This window comes from Caloenas nicobarica, unplaced genomic scaffold, assembly GCF_036013445.1.
Source record: "Caloenas nicobarica isolate bCalNic1 unplaced genomic scaffold, bCalNic1.hap1 Scaffold_387, whole genome shotgun sequence".
Classification (NCBI taxonomy): Eukaryota; Metazoa; Chordata; class Aves; order Columbiformes; family Columbidae; genus Caloenas; species Caloenas nicobarica.
Genome location: NW_027017376.1, coordinates 1 through 25,465, shown reverse-complemented (window position 1 = coordinate 25,465; position 25,465 = coordinate 1). Strand labels below are relative to the sequence as shown.

Genomic DNA, 25,465 nt, shown 5'->3' with positions numbered 1-25,465 from the left:
GTGATGGGGGTCCTGGGGGCAATGGGGGTCCTGGGGTGATGGGGGTCCTGGGGGCGATGGGGGTCCTGGGGTGATGGGGGTCTGGGGGTGATGGGGGTCCTGGGGTGATGGGGGTCTGGGGGTGATGGGGGTCCTGGGGTGATGGGAGTCCTGGGGGTGATGGGGGTCCTGGGGCAATGGGGGTCCTGGGGTGATGGGGGTCCTGGAGTGATGGGGGTCCAGGGGTGTTGGGGGTCCGGGGGTGATGGGGGGTCCTGGTGTGATGAACATGCCGGGGTGCTGGGGGTGTGCAAGCCCCCAAAGCGGGGGTGCCAGGCCATGGGGTAACCCCAGCGACTTGGGTGAGGGGATAGAGCGACTGTCACCCCGTTTGCTGGTGACACCAAACTGGGAGGAGCGGCTGACACTGGGCGGCTGCGCTGCCATCCGGAGACCTGGGCAGGCTGGAGGGTTGGGAGGGGAAAAATTGAATTAAACACAACAAAGGCAAGTGTAGAGTGTTGCATCTGGGCAGGAACAACCCTGGGTTCCCGTATAAGTTGGGGAACGAGCTGTTGGAGAGCAGTGAAAAGGGACCTGGGGGAAAAAAGGGTTTAATCCAGATACTATCAGGATATACTTGGGGAATATATATGTATATAAAAAATACATACAGCCATGGCACCCTGAGAACACCTGACCTCAGAAGCTAAGCAGGGTCAGGTCCGGTTAGTACTTGAATGGGAGACCAGCTGGGAACACCGGGTGCTGTGGGCTGAGCCAGCACTGGGCCCTTGTGGCCAATGGGACCTGGGGAGATTAGAAGGGGGGTGGTCAGTAGGTCCAGAGGTTCTCCTGCCCCTCTGCTCTGCCCTTGAAAAGTGGGTTTAGTTCAGATACTATCAGGATATACTTCAGGAACATATATATACACATACATGTCTGTATACAGCCATAGCACGCTGACAATGCCTGATCTCATCTGATCTCGGAAGCTAAGCAGGGTCGGGCCCGGTTACTACTTGGATGGGTGACCAGCTGGGAACACGGGGTGCTGGGGGCTGAGCCAGCACTGGGCCCTTGTGGCCAGGAAGGCTGATGGGACCTGGGGGATTAGAAGTGGGTGGTCAGTAGGTCCAGAGGTTCTCCTGCCCCTCTGCTCTGCCCTGGGGAGGCCGCATCTGGCCCAGGCTGCCCGGGGAGGCTGTGGAGTCTCCTTCTCTGCAGACATTCCAGCCCGCCTGGTTCTGTGTAACCTCACCTGGCTGTTCCTGCTCCGGAGCAGACGATCTTCCGAGGTCCCTCCCGATCCCTGACATTGATTCTGTGTCCCCCCCCTCCAGTCCTTCCTCTACCTCACCTGGTACATGGCCATGTCCCTCCTGGGCCACTACAACAACTTCTTCTTCGCTTCCCACCTGCTGGACATCGCCATGGGGGTGAAGACCCTGCGCACCATCCTCTCCTCCGTCACCCACAACGGCAAGCAGGTGTATATATTTATAATATATACGACCATAGCACTCTGAGAATGCCCAGTCTTGGAAGCTAAGCAGGGTCGGGCCCGGTTAGTGCTTGGATGGGAGACCAGCTGGGAACACTGGGTGCTGTGGGCTGAGCCAGCACTGGGCCCTTGCGGCCAGGAAGGCCAATGGGACCTGGGGGGATTAGAAGGGGGGTGGTCAGTAGGTCAGAGAGGTTCTCCTGCCCTGCACTCTGCCCTTGAAAAAAGGGTTTAGTTCAGATACTATCAGGAACATATATGTATATTTATAATATATGCAACTATGGCACCCTGAGAATGCCCAATCTTGGAAGCTAAGCAGGGTCGGGCCCGGTTAGTGCTTGGATGGGAGACCAGCCGGGAACACCTGGTGCTGTGGGCTGAGCCAGCACTGGATCCTGATCTTGGAAGCTAAGCAGGGTCGGGCCCGGTTAGTGCTTGGATGGGAGACCAGCGGGAAACACCTGGTGCTGTGGGCTGAGCCAGCACTGGATCCTGGGGCTGTGGGGGGGGAAACGGAGCCGGGGGGGGGCATCCTGGGGACATACACCCCCCCCACACTGATGCTCTGTGTCCCCCCCCGCAAGCTGGCCATGACCGTGGGGCTGCTGGCCGTGGTCGTCTATCTCTACACCGTGGTGGCCTTTAACTTCTTCCGCAAGTTCTACAACAAGAGCGAGGACGAGGACGAGCCCGACATGAAGTGCGACGACATGATGACGGTCGGTGGGGTGGGGGGGGCACATACCTGGGGAGACCCTGAGGGGTCCATGGGGGGGGTCCTGGAGCATCCCAGGGTCCCTACGGAAGAGCTGGGGGTGTCGGGGATGGCCCTTGGGGTCCCTCCAAGGGTTTTGGGGCTCTCTTGGGAGGGGGGGGGCCGTTGTGGGGGCAACCGGGGGGTCCCTGATGCCCTGTTTATGTGCGTGTCCCCCCCCCGCAGTGTTACCTGTTCCACATGTACGTGGGGGTGCGGGCCGGGGGGGGCATCGGCGACGAGATCGAGGACCCGGCGGGGGACGATTACGAGCTGTACCGCGTCGTCTTCGACATCACCTTCTTCTTCTTCGTCATCGTCATCCTGCTGGCCATCATCCAGGGTGGGGACCCCCCCGGGGGCTCTCCGTGCCGTGGGGGGGCTCTATGTGCCATGGGGGGGCTCTATGGCCCATGGGGGGCTCTATGTGCCATGGGGGGGCTCTATGGACCATGGGGGGGCTCTATGTGCTATGGGGGGGGCTCTATGGCCCATGGGAGGCTCTATGTGCCATGGGGGGGCTCTATGGACCATGGGGGGGCTCTATGTGCTATGGGGGGCTCTATGGACCATGGGGGGCTCTATGTGCCATGGGGGGGGCTCTATGTGCCATGGGGGGCTCTATGTACCATGGGGGGGCTCCATGTGCCATGGGGGGGGCTCTATGGCCCATGGGGGGGCTCTATGTGCCATGGGGGGGCTCTATGTGCCATGGGGGGCTCTATGGCCCATGGGGGGGCTCTATGTGCCGTGGAGGGCTCTATGGCCCATGAGGGGCTCTATGGATAATGGGGGGGGCTCTATGGCCTATGGGGGGGCTCTATGTGCCATGGGGGGCTCTATGTGCCATGGGGGGGCTCTATGTGCCATGGGGGGCTCTATGGACCATGGGGGGGCTCTATGTGCCATGGGGGGGCTCTATGTGCCATGGGGGGCTCTATGGACCGTGGGGGGCTCTATGTGCCGTGGGGGGGCTCTATGTGCCATGGTGGGCTCTATGGATCATGGGGGGGGCTCTATGGCCCATGGGGGGGCTCTATGTGCCATGAGGGGCTCTATGTGCCATGGGGGGCTCTATGGATCATGGGGGGGGCTCTATGTGCCATGGGGGGCTCTATGGCCCATGGGGGGGCTCCATGTGCCATGAGGGGCTCTATGTGCCATGGGGGGGCTCTATGGCCCATGGGGGGCTCTATGGTGGGGGGGCTGGGGGGGGTGTCTCGACCCCCGCTGACCCCCCCCGGCCCCCTTTCCAGGTCTGATCATCGATGCTTTCGGGGAGCTGCGGGACCAGCAGGAGCAGGTGAAGGAGGACATGGAGGTGAGTGACCCCCAGCGCGGGGGGGACAGGGTGGCGGGGGGGGTCACACGAGGCCCCTGACCCCCCCCCATGATGCCCCCCCCCCCCCCCAAGACAAAATGCTTCATCTGCGGCATCGGGAGCGACTATTTCGACACGACGCCCCACGGGTTCGAGACCCACACGCTGGAGGAGCATAACCTGGCGAATTATATGTGAGGGGGGGGCCCGGGGCGGGGGGGGCGGCCGGGGGGTCCCCAATTCCGCCCACCGACTGCTGCCCCCCCCCGCCGTGTCCGGTCCAGGTTCTTCCTGATGTATCTGATCAATAAGGACGAGACGGAGCACACGGGGCAGGTGAGGGGACCATGGGGGGCTCTATGTGCCATGGGGGGCTCTATGTGCCATGGGGGGCTCTATGGCCCATGGGGGGCTCTATGTGCCATGGGGGGCTCTATGGCCCATGGGGGGGCTCTATGTGCCATGGTGGGCTCTATGTGCCATGGGGGGCTCTATGGCCCATGGGGGGGCTCTATGTGCCATGGGGGGCTCTATGGCCCATGGGGGGGGCTCTATGGCTCATGGGGGGGCTCTATGTGCCATGGGGGGGGCTCTATGTGCCATGGGGGGCTCTATGGCCCATGGGGGGGCTCTATGTGCCGTTGGGGGGCTCTATGGCCCATGGGGGGCTCTATGAACCATGGGGGGCTCTATGTGCCATGGGGGGGCTCCATGTGCCATGGGGGGGCTCTATGAACCATGGGGGGCTCTATGGCCCATGGGGGGCTCTATGTGCCATGGGGGGGCTCTGTGGCCCATGGCGGGGGCTCCATGTGCCATGGGGGGCTCCATGGACCATGGGGGGGCTCTATGTGCCATGGGGGGCTCTATGGACCATGGGGGGGCTCTATGTGCCATGGGGGGGCTCTATGACCCATGGGGGGCTCTATGGACCATGGGGGGGCTCTATGGCCCATGGGGGGGTTCTATGTGCCATGGGGGGGCTCTATGGCCCATGGGGGGGCTCTATGTGCCATGGGGGGGCTCTATGGCCCATGGGGGGGGCTCTATGTGCCATGGGGGGGCTCTGTGTGCCATGGGGGGGCTCTATGGCTCATGGGGGGTTCTATGTGCCATGGGGGGCTCTATGGCCCATGGGGGGCTCTATGTGCCATGGGGGGGCTCTATGGCCCATGGGGGGTTCTATGTGCCATGGGGGGGCTCTATGGACCATGGGGGGGCTCTATGTGCCATGGGGGGCTGTATGAACCATGGGGGGGTTCTATGTGCCATGGGGGGCTCTATGGCCCATGGGGGGCTCTATGTGCCATGGGGGGCTCTATGGCCCATGGGGGGGCTCTGTGTGCCATGGGGGGGCTCTATGGCTCATGGGGGGTTCTATGTGCCATGGGGGGGCTCTATGGCCCATGGGGGGGCTCTATGTGCCATGGGGGGCTCTATGTGCCATGGGGGGGCTCTATGTGCCATGGGGGGCTCTATGTGCCATGGGGGGCTCTATGGCCCATGGGGGTTCTATGTGCCATGGGGGGGCTCTATGGACCATGGGGGGTTCTATGTGCCATGGGGGGCTGTATGAACCATGGGGGGGTTCTATGTGCCATGGGGGGGCTCTATGACCCATGGGGGGCTGTATGAACCATGGGGGGGCCTCTATGGCCCATGGGGGGGTTTTGGGCCCCCCCCCGACCCCCCCGGCCCCCCAGGAGTCCTACGTGTGGAAGATGTACCAGGAGCGCTGCTGGGATTTCTTCCCCGCCGGCGACTGTTTCCGCAAACAATACGAGGATCAGCTGGGGTGACCCCCCCCCGGCACCCCCAAACCGCCCCCCCCAAGTGCCTCATCCTCAGCGGGGGGGGCACCGCTTGTCCCCATCCCAAATAAACCCCATAGAGTGGCGCTACCCCCCCCCCGTCTCTTTCTTACCCCCCCCCCCCAAAATGATTTTGGGGGCACTTTGGGGTTTGGTTTTATTGGGGTGCGAATATTTCTCAGCAAAAAGAGGGAGGTTTTGGGGGTGCTGCTTTGGGGGGGGGGGGGGGTCCCTTGGGGTGAGGGGGGGTCACCCCTGGATGTAGAGGTTGCTGGCAGCGTTGGCGTCATCCGTGGGGCGCGTCTCCAGAATTGGGGTGCTGGGGGGGGGGACATGGTGGTGGGGGGGGGGGGTCAGGGTGGGGGGTGCCCCCTTGAACCCCCCCCACCCAGAGCCCCCCCCCCCAGTTTGTACCTGTGGGAGCTGTTGAGCAGGCGGAAGGTCCAGCGAGGGTCCCGCAGCTCCTCGATCAGCTGGACAAGGGGGGGTCCCCAAATTTGGGGGGGGTCCCCAAATTTTGGGGGGGGGGGGGGGGGGGGAGGTCCTCACAGGGGGGTCACCAGGGTCTCTGCGCCCCAAGGGTTTGGGGTTCCAAGTATTGGGGGGGGGGGGGGGGACACTGGGGGGGGGTTATGGGGTGATGGGGGGGTTGTGGGGTGCTGGGGGGGTTATGGGGGGGGTTATGGGGGAGCTGGGGGGGTTATGGGGGGGTTATGGGGGTGCCGGGGGGGTTGTGGGGTGCTGGGGGAGTTGGGGGGAGCTGGGGGGGTTGTGGGGGGGGTTATGGGGGAGCTGGGGGGGTTATGGGATTATGGGGGGGTTCTGGGGGTGCTGGGGGGGTTGGGGGGAGCTGGGGGGCTATGGGGAGGTTGTGGGGAGCTGGGGGGGTTATGGGATTATGGGGGGGTTATGGGGGTGCTGGGGGGGTTATGGGGGGGTTGTGGGGAGCTGGGGGGTTATGGAGAGCTGGGGGGGGGGTTATGGGGGGTTATGGGGTCCTGGGGGGGGTTATGGGGAGGTTATGGGGAGCTGGGGGGGTTATGGGGGGGTTGTGGGGAGCTGGAGGGGTTATGGGGGATTATGGGGTCCTGGGCGAGTTATGGGGGGTTATGGGGGTCCTGGGGGGTTATGGGGAGCTGGGGGGTTCTGGGGGGGTTATGGGGGTCCTGGGGGGTTATGGGGTGCTGGGGGAGTTATGGGGGGGCTGTGGGGAGCTGGAGGGGTTCTGGAGGGGGTTTCTGGGGGGGTTCTGGGGAGCTGGGGGGTTATGGGGGGAGCTGGGGAGGTTGTGGGGTGCTGGGGGGTGCTGGGGGGGGTCTCACCTGTGCGGCCCCCAGGTCCCAGACCTGCACCCCGTGCCGCCAGAAGGCCTGGACGCAGCCGCGGGCCAGCGCTGGGGGGGCACGAGCGGGCACGTCCCGCACCCCAACACCCCCCGCACCCCAACACCCCCCCCCGCACCCCAACACCCCCCGCACCCCAACAGCCCCTGCACCCCAACATATCCCCCCGCACCCCAACACAGCCCTGCACCCCAACATACCCCCCCGCACCCCAACATATCCCCCTGCACCCCAACACCCCCCCGCACCCCAACATATCCCCCCGCACCCCAACACAGCCCTGCACCCCAACACAGCCCAGCACCCCAACACCCCCCCACACCCCAACACAGCCCTGCACTCCAACACCCCCCCACACCCCAACACCTCCCGCACCCCAACACCCCCCGCACCCCAACACCCCCCGCACCCCAACACCCCCCCGCACCCCAACACAGCCCTGCACCCGAACACCCCCCCGCACCCCAACACCCCAACACCCCCCGCACCCCAACACATCCCTCCACCCCAATATATCCCCCCGCACCCCAACACATCCCTCCACCCCAACACCCCCCGCACCCCAACATATGCCCCAGCACCCCTGCACCCCAACACCCCTGCACCCCAACACCCCCGCACCCCAACACCCCCGCACCCCACCACACTCCCCATTCCCCCCACGCACCCACGGCCTCCACGTCCACGTCGAAGGGGATGTGGGGGGTCACCCCCCGAACGGGGGTTCCCTGCAGCGTCACCAGCCTCGCGCTCCCTGCGTTTGGGGGGGACACACACACACACCCCAACGCGGGTTAACCCCCCCCTCCCCGGGACACCCCCCGCCCAGGGTGGCCGGACACCCGGACGGACGGACGGACGGACAGACGGACGGACGGACGGACGGACTCACGCTCCAGCAGCACCAGCACGGAATCACCGTCCAGTTGTGTCACCTGCACCGGGCCAGGGTTGGGGGGGTTGGGGGGCTCTGGGTGGGGGGGACACACAGAGCGGTGAGTTTGGGGCGGGGGGGACACACACACACCCCAACCAATCAACCCCCTGCACCCCCAGCCAAGTGAGGGACCCCAAAAATCCTCCCCAGGATCACCCGGGGGCCCCAGAGCCCCAGGACCCCCCCAGACCCACTCACGACCCCCCCAGACCCCCAGGACCCCCTCCCAGGCCCTGGGTCCCCCCCAGCTCCCTCTGAGTCCCCCCAAACCCAGGTCCCCCAAATCTGGGTCCCCCCAAACCCTGGGTCCCCCCCCACCTCCCCCTGGGTCCCCCCAACCCTGGATCCCCCAAACCCAAGTCCCCCCAAACCCAAGTCCCCCCAAACCCGGGTCCCCCCAGCCCTGGGTCCCCCAAACCTGGGTCCCCCCAAACCCGGATCTCCAAAACCCTGGACCCCCCCCAAACCCCGGGTCCCCCCACAAACCCAGACCCCCCAAACCCCGGGTCCCCCACAAACCCGAGTCCCCCAAACCTGGGTCCCCCCAACCCAGGTCCCCCCAAACCTGAGTCCCTCAAACCCAGGTCCCCCAAACCCAGACCCCCCAAACCCCGGGTCCCCCCAAACCCGAGTCCCCCAAACCCGAGTCCCCCCAACCCTGGGTCCCCCAAACCCAGACCCCCCAAACCCGAGTCCCCCAAACCCGAGTCCCCCCAACCCTGGGTCCCCCAAACCCAGGTCCCCCAAACCTGAGTCCCTCAAACCCAGGTCCCCCAAACCCCGGGTCCCCCCAAACCCAAGTCCCCCTAACCCTGGATCCCCCAAACCCCGGGTCCCCCCAAACCCAGGTCCCCCCAAACCCAGGTCCCCCAAACCCAGACCCCCCAAACCCCGGGGCCCCCAAACCCGAGTCCCCCAAACCCGAGTCCCCCTAACCCTGGATCCCCCAAACCCCGGGTCCCCCCAAACCCAGACCCCCCAAACCCCGGGTCCCCCAAACCCAGACCCCCCAAACCCCGGGTCCCCCCAAACCCGAGTCTCCCAAACCCGAGTCCCCCAAACCCGAGTCCCCCCAACCCTGGGTCCCCCAAACCCAGGTCCCCCCAAACCTGAGTCCCTCAAACCCAGGTCCCCCAAACCCAGACCCCCCCTAACCCCGGGTCCCCCCCCAAACCCTGGTCCCCCCCAAATCCCGAACCGTCGTCATGGAACCAGGAGCTGAGCGAGTTGAGGTTGAGGGTGCGGAGCAGGACGGGGCGTGCGGGGGAGGGCCCGGGGTGCACCCCAAAGCACAAGTGGGGGTACAGCTCCCCGGGGGCCACCAGCAGCTCGAACACCCGCAGCGGGGACGGCAGCGGCACCTCGACGTGCTGGGGACAGCGCGGGGACGTGGGGACACACCGCGGGGACATCGTGGGGACAGCGTGGGGATATGGGGATCCATCGAAGGGACACCGTGGGGACACCGCGGGGACATGGGGACACACCATGGGGACACCGTGGGGACATCGTGGGGACATGGGGACACACCACGGGGACATCGTAGGGACATCATGGGGACACCGTGGGGATATGGGGATCCATCGAAGGGACACCGTGGGGACACCGCGGGGACATGGGGACACACCGCGGGGACATCGTGGGGACATCGTGGGGACAGCGTGGGGATATGGGGATCCATCGAAGGGACACCGTGGGGACACCGCGGGGACATGGGGACACACCGCGGGGACATCGTGGGGACATCGTGGGGACACCGTGGGGATATGGGGATCCATCGAAGGGACACCGTGGGGACACCGCGGGGACATGGGGACACACCATGGGGACATCGTGGGGACATCATAGGGACATGGGGACACACCGCGGGGACACCGTGGGGACACCGTGGGGATATGGGGATCCATCGAAGGGACACCGCGGGGACACCGCGGGGACATAGGGACACACCATGGGGACATCGTGGGGACATCGTAGGGACATGGGGACACACCGCGGGGACATCGTGGGGACACCGTGGGGACACCGTGGGGATATGGGGATCCATCGAAGGGACACCGCGGGGACACCGCGGGGACATGGGGACACACCGCGGGGACATCGTGGGGACATCGTGGGGACACCGTGGGGATATGGGGATCCATCGAAGGGACACCGCGGGGACACCGCGGGGACATGGGGACACACCACGGGGACATCGTAGGGACATCATGGGGACACCGTGGGGATATGGGGGCCCATTGCGGGGACACTGTGGGGACACCGCGGGGACATGGGGACACACCATGGGGACATCGTGGGGACATGGGGACACATCATGGGGACACCGTGGGGACCTCATGGGGACATCGTGGGGACATGGGGACACACCGCAGGGACATTGTGGGGACATCGTGGGGACACCATGGGGATATGTGGACCCATTGCGGGAACACCGTGGGGACATTGTGGGGACATCGTGGGGACATGGGGACATCCTGGGGACATGGGGACCCATTGTGGGGACACCATGGGGGCATCGTGGGGACATCCTGGGGACCTCATGGGGACATCGTGGGGACATGGGGGACACACCGCGGGGACACCATGGGGACCTCATGGGGACATCGTGGGGACATGGGGACCCATTGTGGGGACACCATGGGGACCTCATGGGGACATTGTGGGGACATCGCGGGGACACCGTGGGGACACGGGAGCACAGCACAGGGGGGTGGGGATGGGGACAGGGCGGGTCTTGGGGACAGGAGGGTCTTGGGGACAGGGGGGTCCCTTGGGAACAGGGGGGTCTGTTGGGGACAGGGGGATCTTGGGGACAGGTGGGTCCCTTGGGGACAGTGGGGGTCTTGGGGACAGGGGGGTCCCTTGGGGACAGGGGTGTCTGTTGGGGACAGGGGGGTCTTGGGGACAGGGGGGTCCCTTGGGGACAGTGGGGGTCTGTTGGGGACAGGGGGGTCTTGGGGACGGGGGGGGTCTTGGGGACAGGGGGGTCTTGGGGACAGGGGGGTCCCTTGGGGACAGGGGGGGTCTGTTGGGGACAGGGGAGTCTTGGGGACAGGGGAGTCTTGGGGACAGGGGGGTCTTGGGGACGGGGGGGGTCTTGGGGACAGGGGGGTCTGTTGGGGACAGGGGGGTCTTGGGGACAGGGGGGGTCTTGGGGATGGGGGGGTCTTGGGGACAGGGGGGTCCCTTGGGGACGGGGGGTCTTGGGGACAGGGGGGTCCCTTGGGGACACGGGGGTCTGTTGGGGACAGGGGGGGTCTTGGGGATGGGGGGGTCTTGGGGACAGGGGGGTCCCTTGGGGACGGGGGGTCTTGGGGACAGGGGGGTCCCTTGGGGACACGGGGGTCTGTTGGGGACAGGGGGGTCTTGGGGACGGGGGGGTCTTGGGGACAGGGGGGTCTGTTGGGGATGGGGTGGGTCTTGGGGATGGGGGGTCCCTTGGGGACAGGGGGGTCTTGGGGACAGGGGGGTCCCTTGGGGACAGGGGGGGTCTGTTGGGGACGGGGGGGTCTCGGGGACGGGGGGTCCCTTGGGGTCCCCAATGTCACCTTGACCAGCATGAACTTGTGCAGCGGCTGGTACCACTGGAGCAGCACGACCCCGGCGTCCAGCGCCCCGCACAGGTAGTGACCCCCCGAGCGCGCGTCCCGGGCTGGGGACATGGCACGTTGGGGACGGCGGGGACAATGGGGACATGGGGACAATGGGGACAGCGGGGACAGCGGGGATGACGGGGACATTGGGGACAGTGGGGACAGCAGGGACGATGGGGACATGGGGACATTGGGGACAGCGGGGACAATGGGGACATGAGGACATTGGGGACAGCGGGGACAATGGGGACATGGGGACATTGGGGACAGCGGGGACAGCGGGGACAATGGCAACATTGGGGACAGTGGGGACAGCAGGGATGATGGGGACATGGGGACATTGGGGACAGGGGGGACAGCAGGGACGATGGGGACATGGGGACATTGGGGACAGCAGGGACATCAGGGACATTGCAGACATTGGGGACATCAGGGACATTGTGGAGATCGGGGACAATGGGGACACTGGGGACATCGGGGACAATGGGGACATTTGGGACACTGGGGGCATCGGGGACATTGGGGACAATGGGGACAATGGGGACATCGGGGACAATGGGGACACTGGGGACACTGGGGGCATTGGGGACATTGGGGACACGGGGGACACCCTGTCAGACCTCCCCAGCACCCCTCGTGTCCCCCCAAACCGCGCTGTCCCCCCCAAACCGCATTGCCCCCCAAACTGCGTTGTCCCCCCCGAAGCACTTTGTCCCCCAAACCGCCTTGTCCCCTCAAACCTCATTGTCCCCCCAAACCACTTTGTCCCCCCAAACCGCCTTGTCCCCCCAAACCACATTGTCCCCCCAAACCACACTGTCCCCCCCAAACCGCCTTCTCCCCGCAAACCACATTGTCCCCCAAGCCACATTGTCCCCCCAAACCGTGCTGTCTCCCCAAACCACGTTGTCCCCCCAAACCACTTTGTCCCCCCAAACCGCCTTGTCCCCCCAAACCACATTGTCCCCCAAACCACATTGTCCCCCCAAACCACTTTGTCCCCCCAAACTGCCTTGTCCCCCCAAATCACTTTGTCCCCCCAAACCACATTGTCCCCCAAACCACGCTGTCCGCCCCAAACCACATTGTCCCCCCAAACCGCCTTGTCCCCCAAACCACATTGTCCCCCCAAACCACTTTGTCCCCCCAAACTGCCTTGTCCCCCCAAACCACTTTGTCCCCCCAAACCACATTGTCCCCCAAACCACGCTGTCCCCCCCAAACCACATTGTCCCCCCAAACCACTTTGTCCCCCAAACCACATTGTCCCCCCAAAGCGCGCTGTCCCCCCAAAGCGCGCTGTCCCCCCCAAGCGGCGCTGTCCCCCCCACGCACCCACGCAGCAGGTCCGGCAGCCCTTGGTGTCGGGGATCTTGGTGGAGGTGACGTTTCTCCTGGTGGGGGGGGGACACACACAAATGGGGACCCCCAGACCCCCCTCGTGCCCCACGGCTGGGGGGGAGCGCAGGACATGGGCAGCGGGATGGGGGGGTCTGGGGGGGTCTGGGGGGTCCCCATTACACAGGCAGCGGGATGGGGGGGTCTGGGGGTCCCCGTTATATGGGCAGCGGGATGGGGGGGTCTGGGGGGGGTCTGGGGGTCCCCATTACACAGGCAGCGGGATGGGGGGGTCTGGGGGGGTCTGGGGGTCCCCATTACCTGGGCAGCGGGATGGGGGAGTCTGGGGGGGTCTGGGGGTCCCCATTACCTGGGCAGCGGGATGGGGGGGTCTGGGGGGGGTCTGGGGGTCCCCATTACACAGGCAGCGGGATGGGGGGAGTCTGGGGGGGGTCTGGGGGTCCCCATTACACAGGCAGCGGGATGGGGGGGTCTGGGGGGGTCTGGGGGTCCCCATTACCTGGGCAGCGGGATGGGGGGGTCTGGGGGGGTCTGGGGGTCCCCATTACCTGGGCAGCGGGATGGGGGGGTCTGGGGGGGTCTGGGGGTCCCCATTACACAGGCAGCGGGATGGGGGGGTCTGGGAGTCCCCGTTATATGTGGAGCAGGATGGGGGGGTTGGGGGGGTTTCTGGGGGATCTGGGGGGGTCCGGGGGTCCCCGTTACCTGGGCAGCAGGCGGGGGGGGCCCATGTGCCCCCCCGGGCGCTCCCTCCTGCTCTGCTCGTGCAGCCCCCCCAGGCTGTGGCAGTAGAGCTGGGGGGTCTTCCCTGCGGGTTTTGGGCGGGGGGGGGGGCGGTCAGCGAGAGTCTGGGGGTGGCCACCCCCCCCCCGAGCCCCCCGGTTCCCCCCCCTCACCCGAGATGGACACGAGGACGTCGCCGATGCAGCAGAGCCAGGAGGTGCGGCTGTGGTACAGCTGGGGGGGGGTCAGGGGGCTGGACCCCCCAGGACCTCCCCAGACTCCCCCAAACCCCCAGGACCCCCCAGGAGCTCTCAGGCCCCCCCAAACCCCCCAGGCCCCACCCAGAGCCCCCCCAGCCCCACTCACCATCCCCCTCCCAGACCTCCCCACAAGCCCCCCAAAGACCCCCCCCAGACCCCCAGGACCCCCCTAGACCCCCAAGTCCCCCCCAGGACCCCTCAAACCCCCAGACTCCCCAGACCCCCAGGACCCCCAGGACCCCCCAGACCCCCAAGTCCCCCCCAGGACCCCTCAAACCCCCAGGACCCCCCTAGACCCCCAAGTCCCCCCCAGGACCCCTCAAACCCCCAGACTCCCCAGACCCCCAGGACCCCCAGGACCCCCCAGACCCCCAAGTCCCCCCCAGGACCCCTCAAACCCCCAGACTCCCCAGACCCCCAGGACCCCCCCAGACCCCCAGGACCCCCCGGACCCCCAGGTCCCCCCCAGGACCCCTCAAACCCCCAGACTCCCCAGACCCCCAGGACCCCCAGGACCCCCCAGACCCCCAAGTCCCCCCCAGGACCCCTCAAACCCCCAGACTCCCCAGACCCCCAGGACCCCCCAGACCCCCAGGACCCCCCCAGACCCCCAGGACCCCCCCAGGACCCCTCAAACCCCCAGACTCCCCAGACCCCCAGGACCCCCCAGACCCCCAGGACCCCCCCAGACCCCCAGGATCCCCAGACCCCCAGGACCCCCCGGACCCCCAGGTCCCCCCCAGGACCCCTCAAACCCCCAGACCCCCCAGACCCCCAGGACCCCCCCAGACCCCCAGGACCCCCCAGACCCCCAGGACCCCCCGGACCCCCAGGTCCCCCCCAAGACCCCTCAAACCCCCAGACTCCCCAGACCCCCAGGACCCCCGAAACCCCCAGACCCCCAGGACCCCCCCAGACCCCCAGACTCCCCAGACCCCCAGGACCCCCAGACCCCCAGGACCCCCCCGGACCCCCCACCAGCTCCATGGTGGCCTCGCTGCGGTTCAGGGTGAAGATCCCCTCCTCTGCCCCCAGGATCAGCTGCGGCTCTGGGGGGGGACACGGGGACACTGAGCGCGTGTCCCCCCCCGTCCTGCCCTCCCCCCACGGCCCTGAGGCACCACAGTGGCCCCAGCGACCCCCCCGTGTCCCCAGTGACCCCCCCCATGTCCCCAACCCGCCCAATGGCCCAAATTCCCCCCGTGTCCCCAGTGCCCCCAATGTCCCCAATGCCCCAATGTCCCCACCCTGTGTCCCCAGTGCCCCCAATGTCCCCAATGCCCCAATGTCCCCACCCTGTGTCCCCAGTGCCCCCAATCTCCCCAATGCCCCAATGTCCCCACCCTGTGTCCCCAGTGGCCCCCATGTCCCCAGTGCCCCCCATGTCCCCAGTGCCCGCAATGTCCCCAATGTCCCCAGTGCCCCAATGTCCCCAGTGCCGCCCATGTCCCCAGTGCCCCCAATGTCCCCAATGTCCCCAGTGCCCCAATGTCCCCAGTGCCCCCCATGTCCCCAGTGCCCTCCATGTCCCCAGTGCCCCAATGTCCCCAATGTCCCCAGTGCCCCCAATGTCCCCACCGTGTCCCCAGTGCCCCCAGTGTCCCCAATGTCCCCAATGTCCCCCATGTCCCCAATTCCCCCATGTCCCCAGTGTCCCCTCTGTGTCCCCAATGCCCACCATGTCTCCAGTGCCCCAAATGTCCCCAATGTCCCCCATGTCCCCAGTGCCCCCCCACGCCCCAGTGCCCCCCATGTCCCCACCCTGTGTCCCAGGGGGTGTCCAGGTGGCCGTCGCTGTCACCCGCAGGGGACACCCCTCGAACACCTTCCGGAACAGGGACCCCTCCTGGGGGGGGGGGGGTACAGGGGGTGGGGTCAGAATTGGGGTGTCCCCCCCACCCCAGCACCCACGTGTGGCCTCGGGGGGGGCCCCCCGCATTGTCCACAGGGGGGGCGATGAGGTTTGGGGACAATGGGGTGACAAGGTGGGGGGGACATGGGGGGCGCTCACCGCTCTGCGCGGCTTCTCCGTCTTGGGGGGCAGCACCGGGGGGTCCTCGGGGGGGGCCTCGGCAGAGCCCGTCCGGAACTTGGGCTTGGGGGGGACACGGGGGCACCCCAGGTTGGGACTGGTGTCCCCCCAGTTTGGGACGGGGATCCCCAGTTTGGGACTGGGATCCCTAGTTTGGGACGGGGAACCCCCAGTTTGGGATGGGGAACCCCCAGTTTGAGACTGGTGTCCCCCCCCAGTTTGGGACTCGTGTCCCCCCATTTTGGGACAGGGATCCCCAGTTTGGGACTGGTGTCCCCCCCAGTTTGGGATGGGAAACCCCTAGTTTGGGACAGGGATCCCCAGTTTGGGACTGGTGTCCCCCCCAGTTTGGGACTGGGATCCCCAGTTTGGGATGGGAAACCCCCAGTTTGGGACAGGACACCCCCAGTTTGGGACTGGTGTCCCCCCCAGTTTGGGACTGGGATCCCCAGTTTGGGGGGATGTCCCCCCCAGTTTGGGACTCACCTTGGGGGGCAGCGGGGGGGGCACGTCGGGCAGCGCGGCACTGGGGACAGAGCGCGGTGTCGGGGCGGGGGGGACACAATGGGGGGGGGTCCCCAATTTTGGGGGGTGGGGGGGGTCCCCAATTTTGGGGGCGGGGGCCACGGGCCGGTACCTGTGGGGGTCCCAGCAGCCGGGGCTGGGGGGGGCAGAGAGGAGGTGCGTGAGACGGGGGGGGGGACACGGGGGGACACGGGGAGGGGACAGGGGGGCCGGTGTCACCCACATGTCCACGTCGTCGTAATCGTCGTCGTCGTCGTCGTCGGACGGGGGGGCCCCGTGCGGGGGGGGTCCGGGGAGCGGGGGGGCGGGGGGGCCCGATCCTGCCGCCTGCCCAGGGTGTGCACTGCGGGGACAGGGGACACAGGGACATGGGGGGACGTGGGGACATGGCGGGGCACGGGGGACACGGGGGACATGGGAGGGACAGGGGATGTGGGGACATGGGGGACACAGGGACATGGGGACATGGGGGGACACGGGGACATGGGGGGACGCAGGGGACATGGGGGGACAGGGGAGGGACAGGGGATGTGGGGACATGGGGGACATGGGGGACACAGGGACGTGGGGGGACACGGGGGGACATGGGGGGACATGGGGACATGGGAGGGACAGGGGATGTGGGGACATGGGGGACATGGGGGACACGGGGACATGGGGACACGGGGGGACATGGGAGATACGGGAGGGACAGGGGATGTGGGGACATGGGGGACACGGGGACACAGAGACACGGGGACATGGGGGGACATGGGGGACATGGGGGGACATGGGGGACATGGGGACATGGGAGGGACAGGGGATGTGGGGACATGGGGGACACAGGGACATGGGGACATGGGGGGACACGGGGACATGGGGGGACACGGGGACATGGGGGGACGCAGGGGACATGGGGGGACAGGGGAGGGACAGGGGATGTGGGGACATGGGGGACACGGGGACACAGGGACATGGGGACACGGGGACGTGGGGGGGAGAGGGAATGTGGGGACATGGGGGACATTGGGGACACGGGGACATGGGGACATAGGGGAACATGGGGACACAGGGGATGTGGGGACATGGGGACACGGGGGAACATGGGGGGATATTGGGGGGACGTGGGGGGATATGGGGGGATATGGGGGACATGAGGGACATGGGGGGACATGGGGGACACGGGGGACACTCACGGCGGGGGCCGGCGCGGGGGGGCCGCTGGCTGCACTGGATCCGTTGGGGCACGGGGGGGGGCGGCTGCGAGACCGGGGCTGACACAGGGGGCCCAGTGCCCCCGCCCAGTGCTCCCAGTGCCCCCAGTCCCTCCCAGTCCGTCCCAGTTCCTCCCAGTGCCCCTACTCCCTCCCAGTCCATCCCAGTCCCTCCCAGTCCATCCCAGTCTCTCCCAGTGCTCCCAGTCCATCCCAGTCCATCCCAGTCCGTCCCAATCCGTCCCAGTGCCCCCAGTCCATACCAGTCCCTCCCAGTGCTCCCAGTCCGTCCCAGTCCCTCCCAGTGCTCCCAGTTCATCCCAGTGCTCCCAGTCCGTCCCAATCCGTCCCAGTGCCCCCAGTCCATCCCAGTGCCCCCAGTCCATCCCAGTCCATCCCAGTCCCTCCCAGTGCCCCCAGTCCCTCCCAGTCCATCCCAGTCCGTCCCAGTGCTCCCAGTCCCTCCCAGGGCTCCCAGTCCGTCCCAGTGCTCCCAGTCCGCCCCAGTGCTCCCAGTCCATCCCAGTCCCACCCAGTGCCCCCAGTCTGTCCCAGTGCCCCCAGTCCGTCCCATTGCTCCCAGTCTGTCCCAGTCCCTCCCAGTCCCTCCCAGTCCATCCCAGTGCTCCCAGTCCATCCCAGTCCATCCCAGTTCCTCCCAGTCCGTCCCAGTCCCTCCCAGTCCATCCCAGTGCTCTCAGTCCATCCCAGGCCATCCCAGTTCCTCCCAGTCCGTCCCAGTGCTCCCAGTCCATCCCAGTCCGCCCCAGTGCCCCCACCTCGGGCTCCTCCTCCTCGGGGTCTCCCCCCGCAGCCGCTCGGGGTCCCGCAGCTTGTCCAGCAGCTCCAGGGTGAGGGTCCGAGCCAGCCCCGGCTGAGCCACAAACTGGTGCTGGGCGGGACACGGGACACGGGACGTGGGGACAGGGACACCGGGGACATGGGGACATGGGGACGGGGACACCGGGACACGGGACGTGGGGACAGGGACACCGGGACATGGGGATGGGGACACGGGACATGGGGACACAGGGACGTGGGGATGGGGACAAGGGACATGGGGATGGGGACATGGGACATGGGGACACAGGGACGTGGGGATGGGGACAAGGGACATGGGGATGGGGACATGTGGACATGGGGACGTGGGGATGGGGACATGGGGAGGGGGACATGGGGACGTGGGGATGGGGACATGGGGACAGGGACATGGGGACATGGGGACATGGGATGGGGACAAGGGGACGGGGACATGGGGATGTGGGGATGTGGACATGGGGAGGGGGACATGGGGACATGGGGATGGGGACAGGGACATGGAGATGTGGGACATGGGGACATGGGGAGGGGGACATGGGGACATGTGGACATGGGATGTGGGGATGGGGACATGGGGACAGGACATGGGGACATGGGGATGTGGGATGGGGACATGGGGACGGGGACACAGGGGACATGGGGACATGGGGACGTGGAGATGTGGGGATGGGGACATGGGGAGTGGGACATGGGGATGTGGGGATGGGGACATGGGGACAGGGGGACATGGGGACGTGGGGATGGGGACAGGGACATGGAGACGTGGGGACATGGGGACATGGGGATGTGGGGATGTGGGGATGGGGACATGGGGACGTGGGACGGGGACAAGGGGACAGGGACACAGGGACATGGGGACATGGGGACAAGGGACGGGGACAAGGCGATGGGGACATGGGGATGTGGGGATGTGGGAATGTGGGGATGTGGGGATGGGGACATGGGGACGTGGGGATGTGGGACGGGGACAAGGGGACAGGGACATGCGGACGTTGGGACATGGGGACGTTGGGACATGGGGACGTGGGGACGTGGGGATGTGGGACAGGGACATGGGGACATGGGGACGTGGGACGGGGACAAGGGGACGGGGACATGGGGACATGGGGACGTTGGGACATGGGGATGTGGGGATGTGGGACAGGGATAAGAGGACGGGGACATGGGGACATGGGACGGGGACAAGGGGACAGGGACATGGGGATGTGGGGACGTGGTGACGTGGGACGGGGACAAGGGGACGGGGACATGGGGACCTGGGACGGGGACAAGGGGACAGGACATGGGGATGTGGGGACGTGGGGACGTTGGGACATGGGGACATTGGGACACGGGGACGTGGGGATGTGGGGCTGGGGACAAGGGGACGGGGACATGGGACATGGGGATGTTGGGACATGGGGACATTGGGACACGGGGACGTGGGGATGTGGGGATGGGGACAAGGGGACGGGGACATGGGGATGTGGGGATGTGGGGATGGGGACAAGGGGACGGGGACATGGGGACATGGGGATGTTGGGACATGGGGACATCGGGACACGGGGACGTGGGGATGTGGGGATGGGGACAAGGGGACGGGGACATGGGGACATTGGGACATGGGGACGCGGGGATGTGGGGGATGGGGACATGGGGATGTGGGACAGGGACAAGGGGACGGGGACATGGAGATGTGGGGATGTGGAGATGTGGGGATGTGGGGATGGGGACAAGGGGACGGGGACATGAGGACGTTGGGACATGGGGACGCGGGGATGTGGGGATGGGGACATGGGGATGTGGGACTGGGACAAGGGGACGGGGACATGGGGATGTGGGGATGTGGAGATGTGGGGATGTGGGGATGGGGACATGGGGACATGGGGACGTGGGGACGTGGGGACGTGGGGACGTGGGGACGTGGGACGGGGCCAAGGGGCGCGGGGGTCCCGGGGGCTCACGCTGAGCAGCTTGGCGGCGCTGGGCCGTTTCTTGGGGTTCTTGGTCAGCGTCACTTTGACGAAGTTGTGGAAGGAGGGCGACCTGGGGGGGGCACAGTGAGGGGACATGGGGACATGGGGGGGTCCCCTGGGGGGGCGGCACCCCCGCTGCCCCCCACTCACCACTTGGCCTTGTCCTTCAGCTTGGGGGGCTGGTACCCGCTCTTGGACATCAGGAACAGCACCCTGGGGGGCAGGGGGGGTCAGGGTGTCCCCCCCAAAACCAGTGGGTGCTGGGGGGTGTCAGGGTGTCCCCCCCCAACCAATGGGTGCTGGGGGGCAGGGGAGGTCAGGGTGTCCCCCCCAAAACCAGTGGGTGCTGGGGGGTGTCAGGGTGTCCCCCTCCCAACCAATGGGTGCCGGGGGGTTTCAGGGTGACCCCCCAACTAATGGGTGCCGGGGGTGTCAGGGTGTCCCCCCCAACCAATGGGTGCTGGGGGGTGTCCCCCCCAAAACCAATGGGTGCTGGGGGGTGTCAGGGTGTCCCCCCCAACCAATGGGTGCTGGAGGGTGTACCCCCCAAAACCAATGGGGTGCTGGGGGGTGTCAGGGTGACCCCCCAACTGATGGGTGCTGGGGGGTGTCAGGGTGTCCCCCCCCAGGTGCTGGGGCTCTGGGGGTGTCAGGGTGTCCCCCCCAAAACCAATGGGTGCTGGAGGGTGTACCCCCCAAAACCAATGGGTGCTGGGGGTGTCAGGGTGTCCCCCCAACTAATGAGTGCTGGGGGGTGTCAGGGTGTCCCCCTCCCAACCAATGGGTGCTGGGGGGTGTCAGGGTGACCCCCCAACTAATGGGTGCCGGGGGGTGTCAGGGTGTCCCCCCCAAGCAATGGGTGCCGGGGGGTTTCAGGGTGACCCCCCAACTAATGGGTGCCAGGGGGTGTCAGGGTGTCCCCCCCAAGCAATGGGTGCTGGGGGGTGTCCCCCCCAAAACCAGTGGGTGCTGGGGGGTGTCAGGGTTTCCCCCCAACTGATGGGTGCTGGGGGTGTCAGGGTGTCCCCCCGCAGGTGCTGGGGCTCTGGGGGTGTCAGGGTGCCCCCCCGGGTGCGGGGGTCCCGCTCACCGCAGGGGGTGCAGGTCGAACAGGGGGGGCTGCAGCTCCGCCAGCTCCAGCGCCGTGATGCCCACGGACCAGACGTCGCACAGCTCGTTGTACCCCCCCTTCAGCTCCACCGCCGCCACCTCGGGGGCCATCCTGGGCCGGGGGGGCACTGAGGAGCGGCCCCCCCGCAACCCGCCCCGTGGCCCCCCCACACGCACCCCAGGACCCCCAGCAGCCCAGCCCCCCACACACTGGGGGGGGCACTGGGGGAACTGGGGGCACTGGGGGCACTGGGAACACTGGGGGAACTGGGGGGAACTGGGGGCACTGGGGGCACTGGGAACACTGGGGGAACTGGGGGGACACTGGGGGCACTGGGGGGCACTGGGGGCACTGGGGGAACTGGGGGGGCACTGGGGGGACTGGGGGCACTGGAGGCACTGGGGGAACTGGGGGAACTGGGGGAACTGGGGACACTGGGGGACACTGGGGGACTGGGGGCACTGGGGGAACTGGGGGAACTGGGGGGACTGGGGGCACTGGGGGCACTGGGGACACTGGAGGCACTGGGGGGAACTGGGGGCACTGGGGACACTGGAGGCACTGGAGACTGGGGGCACTGGGGGACACTGGGGGCACTGGGGGGACTGGGGGCACTGGGGCACTGGGGGCACTGGGGAACTGGGGGCACTGGGGACACTGGAGGCACTGGGGGGACTGGGGGCACTGGGGGAAATGGGGTCACTGGGGGCACTGGGGGAACTGGGGGAACTGGGGGGAACTGGGGGGACTGGGGAACTGGGGGAACTGGGGGGACTGGGGGCACTGGGGACACTGGAGGCACTGGGGGGCACTGGGGGAAATGGGGTCACTGGGGCAATGGGGAACTGGGGAACTGGGGGGACTGAGGACACTGGGGGCACTGGGGACTGGGGGCACTGGGGGGCACTGGGGACACTGCGGGGCACTGGGGGCACTGGGGGAACTGGGGGCACTGGGGACACTGGAGGCACTGGGGGGACTGGGGGCACTGGGGGAAATGGGGTCACTGGGGGCACTGGGGCACTGGGGGAACTGGGGGGAACTGGGGGGACTGGGGGCACTGGGGACACTGGAGGCACTGGGGGCACTGGGGGGCACTGGGGGAAATGGGGTCACTGAGGGCAATGGGGGAACTGGGGGAACTGGGGGGACTGGGGACACTGGGGGCACTGGGGGACTGGGGGCACTGGGGGGCTCTGGGGGGCACTGGGGACACTGGGGGGACTGGGGGGACTGGAGACACTGGGGGGCATTGGGGGGACTGGGGGGACTGGGGACACTGGGGGGACTGGGGGGAACTGGGGGGACTGGGGGAACTGGGGGGACTGGGGGAACTGGGGTCACTGGGGGCACTGGGGGAACTGGGGAACTGGGGGGCACTGGGGACACTGGGGGGACTGGGGGGAACTGGGGGACTGGGGGCACTGGGGGGGCACTGGGGGGAACTGGGGAGCACTGGGGAGCACTGCGGGCACTGGGGGGAACTGGGGGACTGGGGGGACTGGGGACACTGGGGGACTGGGGGAACTGGGGGGACTGGGGGAACTGGGGGACACTGGGGTCACTGGGGTCACTGGGGGCACTGGGGGAACTGGGGGAACTGGGGGGCACTGGGGACACTGGGGGGACTGGGGGAACTGGGGGGACTGGGGGCACTGGGGGGGCACTGGGGGGAACTGGGGAGCACTGGGGAGCACTGCGGGCACTGGGGGGAACTGGGGGGACTGGGGGGACTGGGGGGGCACTGGGGGGAACTGGGGGGACTGGGGGGGCACTGGGGGGACTGGGGGGAACTGGGGACACTGGGGGGACTGGGGGGAACTGAGGGAATTGGGGACACTGGGAAGCACTGGGGACACTGGGGACACTGGGGGCCACTGGAGGAAACTGGGGGCCACTGGGGGGATTGGGGGGACCCCCGCCTCACCAGTACGGGGTCCCGATGAACGACATGCGGGCGGGCGAAGGTGGCGCCGATCTGCGCCGCGATCCCGAAATCCGCTTTGGGGGGGGGGGACACGAAGGGTTTTTGGGGGGGGGGTCCTGCTGCCCCCCCCCCCAGCCCCCAGTTTCCCCCCCACTCACCCAGCTTCACCTCCCCGCTGTCGTTGATCAGGAATATTCGCTCCCTGCAGGACGGGGGGGCTCAGCGGGACCCCCCCCCCAAATTTCTGACACCCTCCCTCAAATTTCTGACACCCCCCCAAATTTCTGACACCCCCCCCCAAATTTCTGACACCCCCCCCCAAATTTCTGACACCCCCCCCAATGTGTGACACCCCCCTCAATGTGTGTCCCCCCCAAATTTCTGACACCCCCCCAATGTGTCCCACCCCCAAAGTGTGTGCCCCCCCCCCAAATTTTGGACACCCCTCCCAATGTGTGACACCCCCCCCAATGTGCCCCCCCCCAAATTTCTGACACCCCCCCCAATTTGTGACACCCCCCCCATGTGTCCCCCCCCAAAGTGTGTGCCCCCCCCCAAATTTCTGACACCCCCCCCCCCCAATTTGTGACACCCCCCCCAATGTGTGACACCCCCCCCAAAGTGTGTGCCCCCCCCCAAATTTCTGACACCCCCCCCCAATTTGTGACACCCCCCCCCCAATTTGTGACACACCCCCCCAATGTGTCCCCCCCCCCAAAATGTGTCCCCCCCCCGTACCTTGATGTCCCGGTGGATCTTGCCCTGGGAGTGCAGGTACGAGAGTCCCTGTGGGAATGGGGAGGGGGGGTCAGGCCTGGGGGGGCTTTCTTGGGGGGGGGGGGCAGAGGGGGCTGGGGGGGGGTCAGGGGGGTCCTGGGGGGTCCCAAGGTGGGGCTGGGGGGGGTCAGTGGGGGTCCTGGGGGGTCCAAGGGGTTCAGAGGGGTCTGGGGGGTCAGGGGGTCCTGGAGGGGTCAGGGGGGTCCCAGGGGGGCTGGGGGGGTCAGGGGGGTCCCAGGGGGTCATGGGGGGTTCCAGGGGGTCTGGGGTCAGGGGGTCCCAGGGGGTCCAAGGGGTTCCAGAGGGGTCAGGGGGGTCCCAAGGGTTCAGGGGGGTCCCAGAGGGTCATGGGGGGTCCCAGGGGGTCTGGGGGGTCCCAGAGGGTCATGGGGGGGTCCCAGGGGGTCATGGGGGGTTCCCAGAGGGTCATGGGGGGGTCCCAGGGGGTCTGGGGGGGTCAGGGGGGTCTGGGGGGTTCCAAGGGGTCAGGGGGGTCGCAGGGGGTCATGGGGGGGTCCCAGGGGGTCTGGGGGGTCAGGGGGTCCCAGGGGTCCAAGGGAGTCGTGGGGGGGTCCAGAGGGATCTGGGGGGTCAGGGGGGTCCTAGGGGGTCGGGGGGTCCCAGGGGGTCCTGGGGGGGTCAGGGGGGTCCTGGGGGGGGTCCCAGGGGGTTGTGGGGGTCCCAGGGCATCTGGGGGGCCCAGGGGGTCTGGGGGGGTCTGGGGGGGTCAGGGGGTCCTGGGGGGGGCTCAGGGGGGATGCAGGGGGCTCTGGGGGGGTCCCCGGGGGGTTCTGGGGGATTCCCAGGGGCTCTGGGGGGGTCCCAGGGGTCATGGGGGGGTCCCAGGGGGTCTGGGGGGTCGGGGGGGGTCCCAGGGGGTCCTGGGCGGGTCAGGGGGGTCTCAGGGGGTCCAAGGGGTTCAGAGGGGGTCTGGGGGGTCCCAAGGGGTCAGGGGGAGTCCCAGGGGGTCATGGGGGGTCCCAGGGGGTCATGGGGGGGTCAGGGGGGTCCTGGGGGCTCAGGGGGATGCAGGGGGCTCTGGGGGGGTCCTGGGGGGTTCTGGGGGTTCCCAGGGGCTCTGGAGGGTCCCCGGGAGGTTCTGGGGGGTCCGGGGGTGTCCGGGGGGGCCCCCACCTCCAGGGTCTCCCTGCAGACGTAGGCGATTGCAGCTCTCCGAGAGGGGCCCTGTCACTGCAGGGGGGGGGCGCAAACGGGACTCAGCACGGGGTCGGGGTGGGGGACGGGACACCCCAAATCTGGGATCCCCCCCCAACCGCGCGCCTCGGGTTCCCCCCCCCGTACCGTGGTAGATGTCCTGCAGGGACCCCCCCCCCGCACAGCTCCATGCAGATCCACAGCTTGTTGCACCTGGGGGGGGGTTGGGGGCACAAGGGAGAGATGGGGGGGTTTGTGGGGGGGTTGGGGAGCACTGGGGGGTCTGGGGGGTGTTGGGGGGACCGTGGGGGGGGACTGGGAGAAACCTGGGGGGAAATGGGGGAACTGGGGGGAACTGGGGGGGACCTGGGGGAAATGGGG

General features: G+C 67.7%; 2 protein-coding genes and 1 pseudogene across 3 annotated transcripts in view; 2 read left to right on the top strand and 1 right to left on the bottom strand.

Annotated features, from left to right (window-relative positions):
- The window catches only part of RYR1 (ryanodine receptor 1), a 95,410-nt gene extending 89,952 nt beyond the window's left edge, over positions 1–5,458 (top strand). For both annotated transcript variants that reach the window (XM_065658018.1, XM_065658017.1), the window contains exons 92-98: positions 1,323–1,469; positions 2,071–2,205; positions 2,427–2,583; positions 3,497–3,561; positions 3,655–3,755; positions 3,846–3,897; positions 5,265–5,458. In XM_065658018.1, the coding sequence (XP_065514090.1) occupies positions 1,323–1,469; positions 2,071–2,205; positions 2,427–2,583; positions 3,497–3,561; positions 3,655–3,755; positions 3,846–3,897; positions 5,265–5,360 (753 nt within the window). In that variant the 3' untranslated portion in view covers positions 5,361–5,458. The remainder of the gene's footprint in view (positions 1–1,322; positions 1,470–2,070; positions 2,206–2,426; positions 2,584–3,496; positions 3,562–3,654; positions 3,756–3,845; positions 3,898–5,264) is intronic.
- On the top strand, positions 924–1,042 carry LOC136002793 (5S ribosomal RNA; annotated as a pseudogene).
- A 163-nt stretch (positions 5,459–5,621) lies between the features above and the next one.
- LOC136002790 (mitogen-activated protein kinase kinase kinase kinase 1-like) lies at positions 5,622–25,297 on the bottom strand (the record flags this gene model as incomplete). Its single annotated transcript, XM_065658016.1, is given in 31 exon segments — positions 5,622–5,691; positions 5,787–5,845; positions 6,695–6,765; positions 7,383–7,469; positions 7,608–7,676; positions 8,845–9,022; positions 11,204–11,307; positions 12,584–12,642; positions 13,313–13,415; positions 13,504–13,564; positions 14,569–14,639; positions 15,352–15,436; positions 15,602–15,685; positions 16,109–16,148; positions 16,260–16,283; positions 16,371–16,490; positions 17,319–17,386; positions 18,120–18,154; positions 18,157–18,232; positions 20,103–20,184; positions 20,265–20,327; positions 21,205–21,336; positions 23,153–23,181; positions 23,183–23,226; positions 23,311–23,341; positions 23,343–23,354; positions 23,891–23,938; positions 25,064–25,099; positions 25,101–25,120; positions 25,232–25,262; positions 25,264–25,297. Coding segments are annotated over 31 exon segments (2,026 nt in total), but the record flags the coding sequence as incomplete, so codon positions are not given.
- Between the last annotated feature and the right edge of the window lie 168 nt (positions 25,298–25,465).